Genomic DNA, 17,461 nt, shown 5'->3' with positions numbered 1-17,461 from the left:
CCAGTGTTTCAGGCAGGGCGTTTGGATTACATTGACTATGACAGCAAGGATGTTACTTTTGATAAAATGGTTCCAGCAGCATATCAGGTTAGAAGTAAACAATCACATCATAGTTGCTTCGAAGTCAGGAGACCTCACGACCAGACCCGGGTCAAATTGTCCCAAAAACTTTAAAAAGGGTACCTGTTCCTGCCTCGCTTGGTGCTCAGCACTGAAAAGTCAGAGCAAGGAAACATAACTGGTTGGCATGGTGTCAGTATAATGTGACTGGGTAGTGTGTCATGTCTGTTGTCGTCTGCATGATACTTCAGTGAGGGCAGTGCAAGGACTGACTTAGCCATGAGAAGACACAGTATATGTTCACACACCTAACGACTCTGTTGTAATATGAAAAAGAACCAAGTAAAAACCTCAAGCATACATATATGTATATATATATATATATAAATATATATATATATATATGTATATATATATATATATGTATTTGCTGCAAACTGCAATATTATATCATTCATCAAATGAGCTTTTTGCTTGAGGTGCTTATTTTTTTGTCAAGCTGCCTCAGCAAGTCATTGAGGAGAACCTCTTAGGTACAGATTGTAGAAAGTATGTTCGGGAAATTCACGAAAGTACTAGAGACACTTGCCTTTCAATCACTAGGACACACAAAGTGCAAGTTCAAACCCAGAGTTTGTTTTTGAATTTGTGATGCTGGTGTGGCCATTTGCAAAGTTGTCAAACTTGCCAAAGATTGATGGTTTATACCAGGCGCTCTGGTTTGATCCATGCTTAAAAACTTTGCTATAATTTATGGTGTCTGCTATTACTAAAGCATGTTACTTAAAAAACGGCTCATTGTTGATCGTTTCCCGATAATAAAATCAGCTTTATACATATTCTGGACACTGTGTATGCTCTGCTGTGTTTCTTCCCACCAAAATGCTGGCTGCCATTGTATGAGTGAAATGTTTTTGAGTACAGTGTAAAACACTAAGCAGATGAGTAAATAAATAAATAAATATTTGACTAATCCACCTTATCTAAGTCAGTCTAAGGGGGTTGATAGCCCAATTGACTCTAGCAAGAACAGTGGAGTTTTCTTCAAGAAGTTTGATAATAATTTTCTCTTTTTCAGATTCTTGCAATGCTAATGAATTATGAGCGAACAGTGAAGGATTTTGGACACTGTAATGAACATGCAAAGTACGTCACATTCATGCACCCAGTAGTTAATTAATCAAAAATTGACCAGCTCATTTGGTATTAATTCAAATTTGAATTCAAAAGTTTACATTTATGTTTGTCATCATCGAAAACATAAATTTTGTACTTTTGAGTGAGCATGCCTTCATTAACCAATCTTTACACTTATCATGCTACTCGTTGCTTGTTCTTTGACTGAAAGAAAGACTTGAGCTTTGGGAACTGAAGATTTTAAACATACATTTACATAGAAAGTGTGTAAATACTTGAGCGCCTTGAGATTTGAAATGTAGACTTGGCTTTCTTTATGTATTTGGAATTATTTTTGGCCTTGTCAATGTCTTGTTGAAGGAGGACCTTCCCAGATACTACATGTATAATAGGAATAATTATGCTTCACTAAAGCATTGTTCTGAAGACATCAGACATGACACCTCATGGGAGAATACAGTACAGACTAAATCTCAACAATCGCTTAAAGTAGCATCTTGTCCTAAAAGGGTTTATTAGTGCTCAGCAAAGAAAACTCAAGCATTGAACCGCAACAACAGTGTATTAATTTGTGAAGTAGTTTAATTGACCAATGAAGCAAATTCATCATCCTGTGTTCTACATAAGTGATTACATTGAATTGGCAATTGATTTCCAGGAATGCGTACCAGTTTAAGCTGATCTCCAACTGTGTGGGTAACAGTGGATTTGATGGACCTTGCACAGTAAGTGACTTTTTTTTTCATAAATTTCTGGCCAGGCTGTCAATCCAGATAAAGTCATATCTACTAGTGGTGCTCAGTTAGCGACGTTTGGCTGGCTCAGATGGTAATAAAGCATTGGTTTGCTGACTGTCAGGCCTTTGACCAGTGAGGCCTTGTTTTCAAATCCACCTCACACTATTTTTCCTCCAATTAGCTGAAAGCTAAAGCAGCTGATTTTGGTGGAACAGGTGATTGCTAATGTAATTTGGAGGTGGGGGGAGGACTTTCAGACTTTCTTTGGAATTTTCAGACTTTTTCTGGCCATCAGTTCCCATGCCAGTTTAAGGGAGGAGATTTCTGAGTTACCTGAAATAGGTTTGTGGTTTTTATCGGGCAATCCGCTTTTCTCCACCCATAAAACAGCTTTCATGTAAGTGAAAGATTCTTGGACACTTCATTCAACGCCAATCAGTCAGTCAGTCACTCTGTTAGGGTTTTAGTAAATTGTCACTAACTAGGCCTGAAGTTGCACCTGCTTCTTGACGAGCTAGGTGCACTATCAGCTTTTTACACATTATCACGCGAGATTTGTAATATTGGAGCATTGCTGTAAACGGGAATTTGCAAGTCACATGGCCTGTCTGTCAGAGAAAAGCATTGTGTGCACCTTTATGTTGTTGACCTTCTTATGACCAGGATGGTTTAAATGTGAGGGGCAGACCTCAGGAAAAGTCAGAATTGTCGCTTCGCTATTAAATGTATGAATTGAACTCGTGTCACATTTCACTTCGCTTCTCTATATATGGAAGTATGATCTGACTTAGATGAACATCAGGATATGGTCTGAACATAGATTTTTATATTTGATCTAGTAAACAACAACTCAGTATCAGCGAGCGACTTCGAGATCTGGCTTCAGTTCAATTGCTCAGGTTAACATAAGACCGACTGGTTTTGGTTGTTTATACAAACTTCGGTAAAATCGGCAACGAGCAAGATGATTTCACTGATTTCACAGGGTAGAAATGTTCCAGAATCATTTGCCATAAAAAAGAATGTTTTTCTCACTCAGTGCTGATTAGTGAACATTGGAACATTGAAAACAGTTACCTACAGGCTTGAGTTATGAGCCTTCAAACTAAGGCTAAGTCATCAGTACAAGCTTCGATGCCATGAAAGGTTTCACATAATATGACCCTTTTCAATCTCTGTGTGGATAATGAGCCTTGCTGTTAGTATACACAATGGACATTAAGAATGTAATATCTGTCTGAAAAAATAGAAAAATCACAATAAGATGACATATTTACATTTGCTGGGGTGTTTTGCTGGTAGGCCATATATTCACCTACTAGTATTCAGGGGAGACTATGTTAAGCTAAGTGTACACAAGTAGGTCATATCAATTCCCTGATCTCATTTGGTGATTATGACCTAAAGGCTGTGACCTGCTTGTGCACACAAAGTTTAGCATTATATTCTCCCTTTATTAAATGAAAGTTTAAAGTCTATATGGGTCGAGCGAATCTGTTGGCCTCTAGCTGGGCGAAGGCCTTTAGTGTTCTCTGCTATTCTCAGAGATGTGGAAGCAATACAGACTTATGGGGCCATTCACGTCTTCTTACATGAAGTTTGGTGGAGATCTCTGTTCATCTACATACTAAGCTTGCTTTGTTGGAGTATGTAAAGTAACTGTTTGTCAGTTACTGGAAAAGGCTGGTAGTTTACTCAAGTTTCATTGAAAATATGTGTAACTGCCATCATATACGATACTAGTATTTGTGTATAATCGTGGGTATACAAGTGAAATATTCTTGAGTATGACCTAAAACCCCAATCAAATTAATGAAAAATTGATATCTTCTTGTGTAAGGCATAAAATCAATCTGAAGATTTACAAGCTACTGTGTGAGGAAGGAAAGTGGTATAAAACATCATCAAAACAATGCCAATATTGAAGACTCTGTGTGTTTGAACGCTTTATACAACATTTCTGTGTTGCAGGACTCGAGATTCCCTGTGCCTTGTGGAGACCGAAGCTGTCGCTCCACATACATAGAATGTCTACAGGTGCTCAACCAGCTTGAGAAACATAAATCCAAACTCAAAAACACAGGTACTGCAGAAGTAATTTTTTTTTTTTGCAGAGAATGATGTTTGTTGATTGAGAGCTAAAGAAACACGTGTTAAAAATACCAACCTGTATTTCTGCCTAGTGCTTAAATACATTGTATGGTTGTGCAAAATGCATAGTTGTGCAAAGGGGATGGGTTGCTTGAAATCACAAGTACATTTGTATTATTACTCAATCAAATGTATTTCAGAGTACAGTGAAACTACATCATTTCTGTAATGTAAAACACTTGTTTGTATGAAAAGAATGAGTATTTTTGCTTATGTCAGTACCTTTGTGCTGAAAATGTTGGTATATCAGCATACACCTTTTGTTCAACACATGGATATTAGAACTGTAGTAACTCTATACGTATATAAAGGTCTCATTAGTCAGGCCTAAGAGTGACCGCTCCAGCGGCCTAATGGCTGGAGCATCCACTTCGAAGTCTGGAAACCCAGGATTAAATCCCAGGTAGGGTCATATCAAAGACTTCAAACATGGTACCTGTTGCTGCCTCACTTGGCGCTCAGCGCTGAGAGGTTAGAGCAAGGAAACAGGACTGGTTGGCCCAGTGTTAGTATAATGTGACTGGGTGGGATGTCTTGTCTGGTGTCTCGGCATGGTACTTCAGTGGCGGCAGTACTTTGGTGGCATGGTCTATCCCTGCTACAAGTAGACACAGTACGTATACACACACCTAATGTCTCCTCATGGCCATTTGACTGAAAAATTGTTGAGTATGACAAAAGACATGCAAATGACAAAAATTCTGGAAAAACTATTGGACGGATAATTAGTGATAATATTGGATTAAGGATAATAATGGTTCCTATTAACATTTCATTCCATGCAGGTTATCAGAGCAGAAGTCAGCCTGAGGTGCCGAAATCAGGATTGTCAGACTTTGGTTCTGTCCAACAAGAATGGGTAAGAAATCTTGTCACTATATACTTAAGTCTATATGTGTTAATAGCCATCATGACACTTGAAGGTTGTTACTCAAAAGTCAGCCCATCAAAAGGATGTTCTTTGGCTTTAAAGAGAAAAAAACACAGAACAAACAACAATAGGTCCTCAAAAGACGCAGCACTGAAAAACTATCTAAAAATAACTTCACCTACTAGTATTTAGTTAAAGCTGTCTTGAATTGAATTAAATACTTTTAAAATTGAGTTGTGTACTAAAGTATGTTTCATGGTGATGAAAACTGGGCATAGCTCTTTGTCCTGCAGCTGACAAACCTCCTGACTTAAAGCAACAATCAACATAGTGAGAGTAGGCTGACAAGTATTACATATGGCTGCGTAAACAGAAGTTCAATTATCTTTGAAACTTTTGAGAGAAGATATTCCTCTTGTAATGATTTTATTAATAATGTTATTTATCTCTTTCAGTCCTTCAATTCCAAGGGTGCTGTCTCATAATTTAGAATATGAAAGTTCTTATCTGTCACAAAAGTGAAGATGTGTCATATTTATTGTGACGAAAAGCATAAAACCTGGGTTTGTTGTGATAAAACCAGCAAAAGCAATGGTTGATACTCTTATTACCTAAAGTATTAATAACAAATCCAGGTGAATTTTTTAATGTTTAAAATATCTTATTTCTTGTTTGTATTTTATAATGTATATGATGTAAAAGAAGTATGTCCATGCTGTGTTCAGCTGAAATTTTGTTCAAATGTCATTTTATGAATTAGGTGGGAGCAGTTAAAATAAGCGATGTTGTATGTTGTTTACTTGTTCTGTACAGTTGACGTTATACTGTATAAGTGATTGTCAGTCATTCTGAATTGATGATGCCTTAATCTGTTGTCATCATTTTGTGGTGATTTACCCACCTCCACGCAGTTCACTTTCATATTTTCATTCCAACACGTTTGTACTATGTCCCTGCTTTCTAGCTGCTAGTGTTTTTGCTATGACATAATGGGGAACTCGTAAAACTCCTTCCCGTTTGTATCAAGACGGTCCAAACCTGTGAACTCAGTTGTTCTTTCGTTTATTATCAATCGTCACAATTATCGGAGTATGCGTTCTGATAAAACATATATGAAGTACGCATGCACTGTGACATCACAGGAGAAAATCAATTTATGTCCTCTACAGGTGGCAAATTTTGTGCCCATGATGAAATATCGTAGGTCGGTCGTAACAATGAAAAACCTGCAGATATGTCAGCAAGTTTGGCCCCCAGGCGCCACAATAAGCACCTGTAAACCTTATGTACGTTTCAGTAGCTGCTGCAGAAAATCGACCAGAGAAGTATTCATGCGCATGTCAGCCTCAAAACAAAACATCAGTGCAGGTACATTTTTTACCTTTTTTCATTGAAGAGTTTCAGTTGTCCAAAGCTAAGTTGCTGATAGTGAAAAGAAGTCCATCGTAAATCCTTCATGCTGTCGTAAAGTTAAGACACTTTTGAGAAACAATCCCCAGCTCAGTTATGTTGCGAAACTGTCGCAGCAGTTTTCTCAGTTACATATTCTAACACCAAGGGAGATCACTGTGTAATGTAATGCGGTTAGTTTAATAGCTGTTCATAGTGTAAAAAGGGCTTTTGCCTACCAGGTAGCTTGTGCTGGAAGTCCTTTAACTCCGCATTGAGATCCAGCCCTGCTTGGTTCTGGCTGGACTAATTAATTAATTTAATACACTAGTGTTTAATACAACTCAGTAATATTTCATGGAGAAGACTTGGAGGTAACCTACGTGTAGGTAAACAGCCTTTTCACCCAATACCTGACTTAAAACTCTAGCTGTCTTGTACAAGTGGTAGTAGCTGTTTTCATGCAGGTGGTAGTGGCTGTTTTCATGCGGGTGGTAGTGGCTGTTTTCATGCTTGTACATGGTAGTGGCTGTTTTGATGCAGGTGGTAGTGGCTGTTTTGATACAGGTGGTAAATTGACTGGATCCATGAGTGATAACTTATCAGTACATTGTAATCTGCAAAAGATATTTTGTCAGTTTATAGTTTTTTTGTAAGTAGGACCCAGTATTTAGAGTGTTGCTGACTGTGATAATTGTCAGTCTGGTCTTTTCCACTAATGGGTTGCTAGTCCACGTTTTGTGTTCAAAAGGGAAAATCATCCACTGACTGTACTCATTGTACTAAATGTTTTGTACACATGGTAAATCTGCCCATGGTTTTGTACAAATTTGAGTTTGTCAGTTTTTATATTAGAATTGATATTCCAGTTTGACTATGGAAATAAATTTTTCAGTTGACTGTTTTGTATACAAACCTTGATGATTTGTCTGTTGACTATTTTTTGTGATAATGATAATTTGTCTGGTAAATTGTCCTTCATGAAAGTTTTTCTACAAGTTACTATTATGCAGATATTTCATGATAAGCAGTTGATGATTTGTCTGTTGACTATTTTTTGTGATAATGGTAATTCGTCTGGTAAATTGTCCTTTGTGAAAGTTTTTCTACAAGTTACTATTATGCAGATGTTTCATGATAAGCAGTTGACAACATTTATGTACATTTCTATACAAGTGTTAATGTGTTTAGTATTCATCAGTATTGTGTGGACACCAGATTTTTGTCTGCAGTTGATCACTATAAAAGCTTGACTGTTTGTGTATGCAAGAATTACTTATTTATTTTATTTATTTGAATTACAGTAGTTGTGATTTGTGGTTTCATTAAGAAACTATTTCTTATTTATTGATACATCTACATGTATATGTATTTGAACACTTCCTGGGTGTTAAATGTTTATGTAGGTATCCAATACTTTACAAGGTACAGGATATGTATCCTTCATACTTTTGTGAAAGTGCCACAATTGTGGTCTCTCCAGCATTACAGCCTTTGATTGTACATGTACAATGCTCATAATAAAAGCCAAGATCTAAATCTGAACTGGTTGGCATTGGTCACATCTGTACCTTGTTCTCATCCAGCTAAAACCTTGGCCTCATGCAGCTAATACCTTGGCCTCATGCAGCGAAAGTGTTGGTCAGCCAGCTAAAGCCTTGCCCTCACTCTGCTAATAACTAAAACTTGGTCTCACTTGGCTTATGCCTTGGTCTCAGCAGGCTTAGGCCTTGACATCAGCTCTGATCAATGAAACAGAAGTCTGGAATCTAGCCATTCTTTATTTGGCTGGAACATCGAAGTGTGGTTCTTGGTAAAGGGTGGAAGTCTACACTGAGCACAAAGATAAACAGGTTTTGAATATTGTGTTAAACAACAACCAAATAAATATACACATGCAGTAAACACAAACTGACGTGAAAGTGCCCACTGAAATATTGTGGTGCAATTTGTTTCATGTAATACAGACAAATTTTAACAATAGTGGCAATAACTTTATTACGTCTTCAGCCTCCATGTTGCTTTGATTTGAATAACTCCTCTAGATGTACTTTCTCAAGAGTTGTGATTTTTCAAACCATCAAGATTCATTATGCCAATACTCCTTTGGTTAAAATCATAAAACCCTTCTTTCCATACATGCACATTAATGTTACAAAAACCAACATATAAATTATTCGCACCATAACTGCAGAACCAAATTTACCACAAATAACATTTCATCACTGACCAAATACACATGCTGCTTTGGAAAAAAATGATGGATTCAATGATACAAAGCCCATTGTCACAATAAATATATAGCTTTTTTCAATCTGTCTCTTTCAATCTCTTGCTGAAATGTACAAATCTCATGAAAGTTTTAAGTTCACTCCATGAGTCACATCTGATAAGTCAGTATGACAAATTGCATTGTGTAAATGTGACATCAAGCTAGCCAAATGGAATCAATCTGAATGTGTTTTTTTTTTTTAAGTAAGAACCCATAGTACAAAAACAGCAAAAAACATGGTTAGAGCATAACTACTGTTTCCATTCATATGTCACAACTACTAAAGGTACCTCAATACATGTAAGGCTGTATCAGGTACATACTGGAGTTTTTACATTAAAGAAAAACAACAAGAACAAAAGAAACAAATCCAGTTCAAATTCAGGCCAATTAAGTTAATGTAACCTTAGTTATTCATCCAGAATTTAAAGGATACATGAAAACTTGGTACTATCAAACAAAAAGCAGGGTTTTAAGCAAAATGAAGAAAAACATACTGAAAGAACGAGAAATTCATTTTTCATTTTTTAGGTATATTTCTTTATAACCCCTACAGTTTAGGCACATTTTTTATCAATGATCGGAACTACTCGGAGATGAGGTCAACTATGAACACACTGGTAACAAGGGCCTGGCTTAGCGCCACCAATCTGGGCTCTCCTCCAACAAAGTCGTTGTGACGGCTATTGCCGTGAGTGATTTTTATGCAATGAGAAGAGAGCTGACAATCTTTTTTGTACCTTTATATATTAGGCCACACCTTATATTCCACATTAAGAAATTAAAAACCAAGCATTTCATGTATCCTTTAACTCTGTACTGTCATTCTACATGTACATATAATTTTATTTGCAACGTGGGCCAGACTTTATTTTACATCTGTAGCTGACACTTTAATCATTATCATAATTCAGTATTTTGCGACCCACACACCTTCCAGCAAATATATTAAATAAACAAATGAACTGCCTTAATTAAATTCTCATAAAAAGAAATATCTAAAATTCACAACCATTAATCATAGGACGTTTCTAATCCACTTTTCTGCAGTAAAATCAATCATGAAACTATCAAATACTGCTGAGTAAGACAGAAATCTAAAGTTCCATCCACAGAAACAATAGAAATCAAATATACCATGGCAACACTAATTATTTTAAAGATTCATTCATACTGCTGATAAGTGTTGACCTTTATGACATAAATATGATATTAAAATACTGGTATTTGATAGTTCACAGTTTCAAAATGAAATGAAAACATTTAGTTTTGTCGACAGGTGTAAAATTTCCAAAATAAAGCGTTATGATTTTTGGCAAGTCCTACATGTTCGGGATAATATCTTCACTCTTGAGACTGGCAAATTTAGAAAATGAAAGCAGTATTACCTGAAAAGCATTACTTATATATTATCAGGAAAAACGGTAAAATCATCATCATCATCACCATCATCAGACAAACAACTTAGAACTGTCTGTAAAAATACCATCATATTTCTTAAACCATTCATGAATAGACTTAACTCCATTTAAATACATGAATTCTAGGATGGCTTCCATGTCCAAATTCAGTTCTGCATCAATGATAATACCTTTGTTGGACTACTGACAAAACTCTTGCAAAGCACATTATGGCAATGTGCACTAACACATATAAATGGCTACTGTGAGCGTTATGTGGACTACATACATGTAGTTTTGAAGAAAAATATTTGAATACCTTTAATTCTCTTTAAGTCTTTGTGTCTTAAGTAAAATCTTCCGCAGTATCTTATAACAGTGGCTTCATCATGTCTTCTTCCTTGACTAACATTCTGTTTTGGCCTGGTACATTTTTACAACAGATTCTCGTGCAGGTTTCTAGATACTGAGAGATAAGATAGAAGAAATTTTAAAAATTACCCAATGGTATGGAATATCATCTTACACAACCCTGTTACACATCTAAATGTAACGAAATGTAAAGTCAGTTTTTGGCAGCTGTTTCACTGTAAACAGTATCATAGTCAAATTTCGTCACACAAAAATTCCATATTACCTAACCATTAATCAACAACAGATCATCTAATGGAATTCTGACATCAAGAGGCAAAGCATCAAGTTAATGAGATTCTAGTAATTAAAGCAATGCCATGGATTAACTGATACCATGACTAATTAACAAAGTGTTCATTATACATGTATGTGTGTAACAAGGTTGTATGAAACTGTTATTTCATATGGCCCGAGAATACGTTGACCAGTTTCAGGCTACGCTGGGTGTGTATTAAATATAAAGCAAATCAGCCATAAGTCCATGAAAAGAATACATGCATGAAAGAATACACAAAATACAGAATAATCTGTCTATGAGAGATATGGAAAAGCAGAAACATTTTAAACACACAAATAAGTACATTTATCATCACAATGTCAAAAAAAAACAAATGTGAAATGAAATTTCATGTTAATCACATCCCAAAAGACATGTTAAATTTAAAAACAGCAATTTCTGTAAAAATCATAATGGATATTTTCTGCAAGATGGATTAAAAATTTACCATAAAGAGTTTACCATAAAGATTGTTCTGAAAGATACATTGTAAAGAACATGTTCTTCAGTAATAAATGCTAGAACATGTTCTACAGTATACATCATATGACCTGAAAATAAGTCCAGTCATATATGATGTGATGTGTTTCAGCACATTTCACCAAGAACATGTTCTATAGGGTACAGCAAAGATTGAGTATTCCAAAGAAAATAATACAATGATATTTTAAAAAATGCTGTGTTCTAAAGAAGAAATGAATGGTTATGACTATTGGCATGTGATTTAAAGAGTACATGTTAAAAGCAAAACCTGACAGGATCATTAAAGGACATGTTGTAGAGAACATGTAGTAATGAGAATGTTTTAGGATTAATAACCAAGGATAAAAGAACTCGGCTGTTCAGAGGTCAACGACGGAATTTGTGCTATAATAGCAGGCAGTCACATCCATCATAACAACAGCAGGCAGTAAACCAGTACTTTTTAACACCATAAAAAACATGTACAGTGTGATAATTTTATTTATTTATTTGATTGGTGTTGTACGTCGCACTCAAGAATATTTTACTTATACGACTGAGTCCAGCATTATGGTGGGAGGAAACCGGGCAGAGCCCGGAGAAAACCCACGACCCTACACAGGTTGCAGGCAGACCTTCCCACATACGGCCGGAGAGGTGATAATTTTAGTCCAGGGTCTAATACACTTTTAGACAACAATCCACAGGATGGTTCACAGTTGAGAATATGTTATATCAACACAAGTGTTCATGTACACGAATATCAAATACACACAAAGCACACAAACAAAGTCCTCTACATATGATGTACATCACACACTTTACAAATGCCACAAAAATACTTTAAACCCTGTAAACAAAAACATGCATGTGACACAAAATGTTTTCTTCGTAAAACCGCCAGGTAAAGCAGTCAAGAGGTTCAAACTACACCTGGGAAAAATTTAGCAACAGCCCAACTGACTGTTTTAAAACAGAATATATTTGATTCATAGCAATGCCAACAAAGTAAAACTTGAACAGTTTATCAGGTGGATTTTTTTCCCCACCTATTTCTGTAAAGAGTGAAATTCTTTCCCTTATCCCATTTCATAGGGAAAAGAAAAAATGTAGAGCAATTCTTTCATATTAAAATTTGGTAAACTATTCCAGAAGTTTTGTTGGTCTTTCTGTTTGTAAGTAGGAAGTAGAAATATTACCAGCATTTCAAATGTTATAAAAATAAAAACTTGTATCACAAAACTGGCTTAAGCAAAACTTATTTCAGTATTCTACATAAAAAATACACCTGTCAGCATAGAATAAACTGTGATGAGCTTTGAAAATTACAAACAAGGTAATGAAGAGAAATTTTTCATTGTAAACACATAATGTGTATTCATATTCTCTTTTACTACCAGAAGATTAAAGTCCATCATTGTGCACATAAAAATACGAAAAACAGAATTTGTGCTATAATAGCAGGCAGTCACATCCATCATAACAACAGTAGGCAGTAAACCAGTACTTTTTAACACCATAAAAAAACATGTACTTATCACCAACAATTTTTATAGAAAAATGATTTGTCAGTCAACACATACACATACGATGTAAAAATAAAATCCAAACAATATGGACACACTTAAACCAAGACATACAGCATGCCTGGGAAGTGAAAATTGGGAAATATTATTCAAAAATATTCTGCATCAAACAAGAGCACTGTCTTAGAAGTTGCAACAAATATTTTAAGGAGTGCAGGCTTTGATTTAGTCTCCCTGTCATTTCTCAAAGAGCAGTTGCCGTACAAAACTGTAACACCAGGAATTTCTTGCTATATGTTCCCCATCTTATAAAGGGCAACAAATTCTCATTAAACTTTAATTGTGATTCTACAAATAACTCAACCATGTAACAATCTAGATGAAAGCCAACAATGTCTGTAGTTGAAGCCAAAATCCTAGCTTGCAACATGTGATCGTGCAAGAAATGAGAAAATTTCCAGGGCGTGGCTGTGTTAATTGTGATATGTAAAAGAATCTGAATGTCTCCTAGGGTGACATGCAGTGAAGCCTAAACTACTTATCCTTTAGCAGTTTTGGTATCTGGTAACTTTAGCTCAAAGCCACTTCCTGCAAGAGAAGAAAGTTATAAACTCAATTCATGCTATACCAATTTATTAAAGAATTGGCAGAAAAATGAATTTATAATACACTAAATACAAATAAGTAATATCGAATTTACTAACAGTTATTTTGCAGTAAATCAAATTGGCAATAGGTTTGAATTTTGCTCTATAACATATAATTTGCAACAATGCTACAGTATACAGGAATGTACATGTATATCCTTTGCGTTGTTAAGACAACATGGCTGTAAATGTACAAAATGAGATAGGGAAAGGTTGAAACCTAGACTGCAAAATCATTACTTGCCTCATTCAGCTGAAATATCACCTTATTCAGTAACATAAATGTAAAGACCCTTTCTCTGAAATCTGCCAGACAGATTTAATATTTTGAGAGTTTAACTCTGCATTGAAGTCAGGTACCTGACCATACATTCAACGGCTTCACAGCTAAGTTAAAACCAAAGATAAACTGGATATTAAAAAAGGTGAGTAACTCACGTTTCTGATCTAGTGTTCTTGTTTCAACTGCTTCATGGCGTAACCTCTGCTGAAGAATCTGTTTCATGAGTTCAGCACTACAAGAAACATTAGTTATTAGTAACGGTACGTCCCTAAACTCTTACTGGGGGGAAATCACCTTTAGTTAACACACATATTTCATCACATAAAATTCACTCACCCCTCTTTCAAATTTATTTATACACTTGGCCATTACACGAGGATTTTTTTTTTTCAAACAGGAAGCATAAAATCGCACAGGATGTCTAAATTACAATTACATAATGGCAGACAATGGGCTCCAAGTTAAAACAAAAACTTACTTGTGAACTGGGTTTGTTACCCCCATCTTTTCCAGTTTTATTTCATTTAAGCGGATAAGTGTCCGTCCTGAGAAATCGAACAGAAATTGATCAAGCATCCTTCATTAGGTAAGGATATTATTATTATTAGTGGTAGTAGTATTATACACAAGCACTATCAATCACTTTTGTGACCCAGATTATTATTATTATTTTTGTTATTATTATACAAAAGCACTATTAATCACTTTTGCAACCCAGAACAGTACTGAAAGATTTCAGTTTGAGGCTTGGATTGAATCATAGTCCTAGTGACTATGTGAAAGTGAAAGGCACGCATCTTGACTACTGTGTCTTAACTACTCTCTCCCTAACAGACCATCTATTGACCTAATGCTCTGTCGAAAGACACCTAGTTTTCTTACACAACTTAAAACTGACATAATCCAATTAGCCAATGAACAATGAGAACAACAAAATTACCATGGTAAACAATTGCATATTTTATTGGTGGAAATGCAGGTGTTTCTTCATTAATATTCACATAACTTACACACAGCCAGACTGAAGACTACCAAGCTTTGCATACATGTAAATAGTCTCCATACTTTAAACCCGACCTCTATCAACAAATTTGGTAAAATTTGGCCAGTATTTACCATCCCACTTCGTTCATTCACAATAACTTTACAACAAGATCTTATGGCTTATAATGTTACAACTGATTCCACTGGTGATTCTGGATTATGTTAACTAGTTATCTGTATCAGTTGTGAGCTCTTTCAGCAGGAGATGACAGGCTACGGACATCTGCTTGATGAGAGTAAGGGTTATAGCATGAAAATACATCTAATATTCTTCAAGTCTTACCTGTGACATCATGTTCTAGAAACAACTCCCCATACAGGTCAAAACACTGGCCTCCATGTTTTTTAAGCCACTTGTTCACATCAGCTGAGTTCCAAAAATAAAGTGGTTTGCTTTTGCTTTTCGGAGTCTTCTTAACTTCTTTTGGCTTTAAAGGCTAGTAAGTTGAAAGGAAAACAAGACATGTCAATTAACATACAATATATTATTTATGTGATAGCCGATTTAGGTCAATTGAGAAAACAATCACACATTTAGATGCAGGCTTATACACCTTTGGCCTATTCTTTCAATAAGAAATAAATTGTTTTTAGATTTAATGACCATGAAATACTGAGGTATAGCTCCTACAGGGGAGAAAAACATTAGGCATTCTGGTATTAAGCAACCTAATTAAAATAGGCAAAAATCTATTTAAAGTGCTAAAGTAGTAACTTTAGCATTGAATTTTCTGAAAATCAAAAGGTCATTCTTGTTTAATTACATATGTAAGCTCTTTGCTCATACTTAAAAAAAAGTCAGTTATTTTGAAGTTTAAGAGTAAAATAGGCAACTGACCACAGGAGTGACCATCTGTTCAGCGGAGATGGCTTTGTCACACATCAGAGGACCTGCTCGTCCAGGTGGAACTTTGACAAAACCCTCCATCACAGCTATAACCATAACCATCCAACCATAACACCACTAGCTTCACAACCCACATAAAACTTCCTCCTCTTCCACAAATAACTGTCTCAAGCCTAAAAATGTTAACAAAAACAACAAATAAATAAATAAATAAATAAAACAGAGCCCAGTGTCTAGCAGCAGTACCAGAAGGCCTACTTGACGAGCCCCTTGACTTGAAGAGGCAGCCAAAACTTCCAGAACGAGTTTCATGAGTGCTTAGTGGTCAAGGTTTGATTAGTTGCAGAGTGGAGTAATTATCATCGAGCAAAACAGTTGCAAGAGTTATGGAGAGAAAAAAGCACCAAATGTAAGAAACACTTACCACTGTTCATACGTTAATTAAAACTTCCCTAGCATAAATTGATGTCAATCAAATGTTTCTACAAATTAACTAACCTGTTCTCAACCAAAAATGGTTCATTTCAGCCATACAAATTGATAAAATAGGACATTTTCAGGGTCTACACTACTGCGGCCAACATCTAGATTCGTTTGTTTTACGTCACCTAATCAATATGGATGCTCAAAGTGTTATTTAAGGAGGATAATCCCTGGACACGGCCATACATCTGTCTGCATTTACTCTGCTAAAGGTCATGGCCTGAAGGTCAATCTTGTTAACATGATGGAGACGGGCTCACTAAAAATGTGATTACTAGTATTTTGGGTGAACAGACATGATTGCCATTAGCCCAAAGCTAAGCTGGACGTTCCTACCGTAATACCCACCTTTGGTCATATAGACTTCCACACGGACAATTTCATGAAAAAAAAGGTCAAACCCTACCTTATTTTTGCTATCCACCAATTTCCTTAAACGCCCGAAATGTAATATGTCAAAGCCAGCATTGGCAGACCATCTTTCAACAGTAACCCAGCCATTTAAACTTTCAAATAGGACCATTCAAATCAACGTCTGCCATGTTTGGAATTTTTTTTTTCATCTTTGGGCAAGGTGATGGGCTGAGATGATGGCATAATAAAATTCTGAAGTTATGAGTCAGAATGACGCTTTCATTTTTCAAAGTTACACTACTTGTGTATATTACGTGAAACTTATAAGTTGATCTACTGGATTTCAGTCTCACAAAAGATCAGTTAATTGCAGAGGCCACACAGTTAAAGTCAATTTATGCCAGGGAAGTTTAATGTGAGTGTGAACAGCAACAAATGTTCCTTACTGTCAATCCGACACATTTGGGCCTGCTTCCCTCTGTAACTCTCGCAAATGCATTGCTGAATGAGAGTTCGCCCACTTCACAACTAAGGTTTGATCTGCCACAGTGTGAGTGACACTTCAGCTAAATGAACCAACAAGGGCCACGAATTTGTGTGTACCATTTCCACACCATAAAAATCACATCAGAATACATATCTTTACTATCCGACATGAGGTTTTAACTATTACCGGTGCGGTTTTGAAAATTTGGTCTGGTTCTTCCTCACAACACTTGCATTATTCGGAGTCAGTTCTGGTCCTCATTTGACATCTCACATATATATATCAACAGACCCAACAGTCAATACATCTCACTCTGGTAAAAAGTCTTACCCTGAAAAGGTATGTTGAGAATTTTATAAAAGGAACATTTTTCAGGTCAACTGACATTTTGACATTTCTCATGACGCAAACTAATGACCTGGTATATCACCGGGCTCCCAAGCCATACCCTTTCTACCTTGTTACTGATTAAGGCTATAAAAAGTGCAGACCTTCACATTTGATCTTGATTAAGATCTGTTCCTATTAAACCATTCCTCATCTTAGTTGGCCTGTCTGACAGACAAGTGAAAATGTTTACATGTATTTAATCATAGCGCCATCTATTGGCTTGTTTCCGC

The 17,461-nt window shown here is 35.9% G+C and overlaps 2 protein-coding genes across 5 annotated transcripts in view; one reads left to right on the top strand and one right to left on the bottom strand.

Annotated features, from left to right (window-relative positions):
• The window catches only part of LOC135470257 (uncharacterized), a 42,241-nt gene extending 34,370 nt beyond the window's left edge, over nt 1-7,871 (top strand). The window contains exons 18-23 of one of the 2 annotated variants that reach the window (XM_064749081.1): nt 5-87; nt 1,139-1,206; nt 1,856-1,922; nt 3,906-4,017; nt 4,871-4,944; nt 5,412-7,871. In XM_064749081.1, coding sequence (XP_064605151.1) covers nt 5-87; nt 1,139-1,206; nt 1,856-1,922; nt 3,906-4,017; nt 4,871-4,944; nt 5,412-5,441 — 434 coding nt within the window. In that variant the 3' untranslated portion in view covers nt 5,442-7,871. The remainder of the gene's footprint in view (nt 1-4; nt 88-1,138; nt 1,207-1,855; nt 1,923-3,905; nt 4,018-4,870; nt 4,945-5,411) is intronic. The other variant, XM_064749082.1, reaches the window with a different exon arrangement.
• A 4,500-nt stretch (nt 7,872-12,371) lies between these two features.
• Nucleotides 12,372-17,428, bottom strand: LOC135471635 (protein aveugle-like). 3 transcript variants are annotated; one of them, XM_064750936.1, is made up of 6 exons: nt 17,333-17,428; nt 15,509-15,690; nt 14,954-15,107; nt 14,105-14,171; nt 13,782-13,858; nt 12,372-13,284 (listed from the first exon to the last, which is right to left on the bottom strand). In XM_064750936.1, the coding sequence occupies exons 2-6, from the start codon at nt 15,617-15,619 to the stop codon at nt 13,235-13,237; spliced, it is 459 nt and encodes a 152-aa protein (XP_064607006.1). In that variant the 5' UTR covers nt 15,620-15,690; nt 17,333-17,428; the 3' UTR covers nt 12,372-13,234. The 3 variants fall into 3 exon arrangements, with proteins under 3 accessions (XP_064607006.1, XP_064607007.1, XP_064607008.1); XM_064750937.1 differs by having other exon boundaries at nt 17,172-17,394; XM_064750938.1 differs by having other exon boundaries at nt 17,227-17,394.
• Between the last annotated feature and the right edge of the window lie 33 nt (nt 17,429-17,461).

This window comes from Liolophura sinensis, chromosome 7 (genome assembly GCF_032854445.1).
Source record: "Liolophura sinensis isolate JHLJ2023 chromosome 7, CUHK_Ljap_v2, whole genome shotgun sequence".
In the NCBI taxonomy this organism is placed as follows: domain Eukaryota; kingdom Metazoa; phylum Mollusca; class Polyplacophora; order Chitonida; family Chitonidae; genus Liolophura; species Liolophura sinensis.
Note: the sequence above shows the minus strand (reverse complement) of the source record. Positions and strands in the feature narration are given on the sequence as shown.

Bases quoted from the DNA above. Each gene is read 5' to 3' on its own strand.
- LOC135471635 (XM_064750936.1), bottom strand. From the start codon at position 15,619: ATGGTTATGGTTATAGCTGTGATGGAGGGTTTTGTCAAAGTTCCACCT. The intron at 14,172-14,953 runs GTAAGACTTGAA...TCGATTTCTCAG, and splicing joins TCTAGAACATGATGTCACAG to GACGGACACTTATCCGCTTA. The intron at 13,859-14,104 runs GTAAGTTTTTGT...TGTTTCTTGTAG, and splicing joins GTAACAAACCCAGTTCACAA to TGCTGAACTCATGAAACAGA.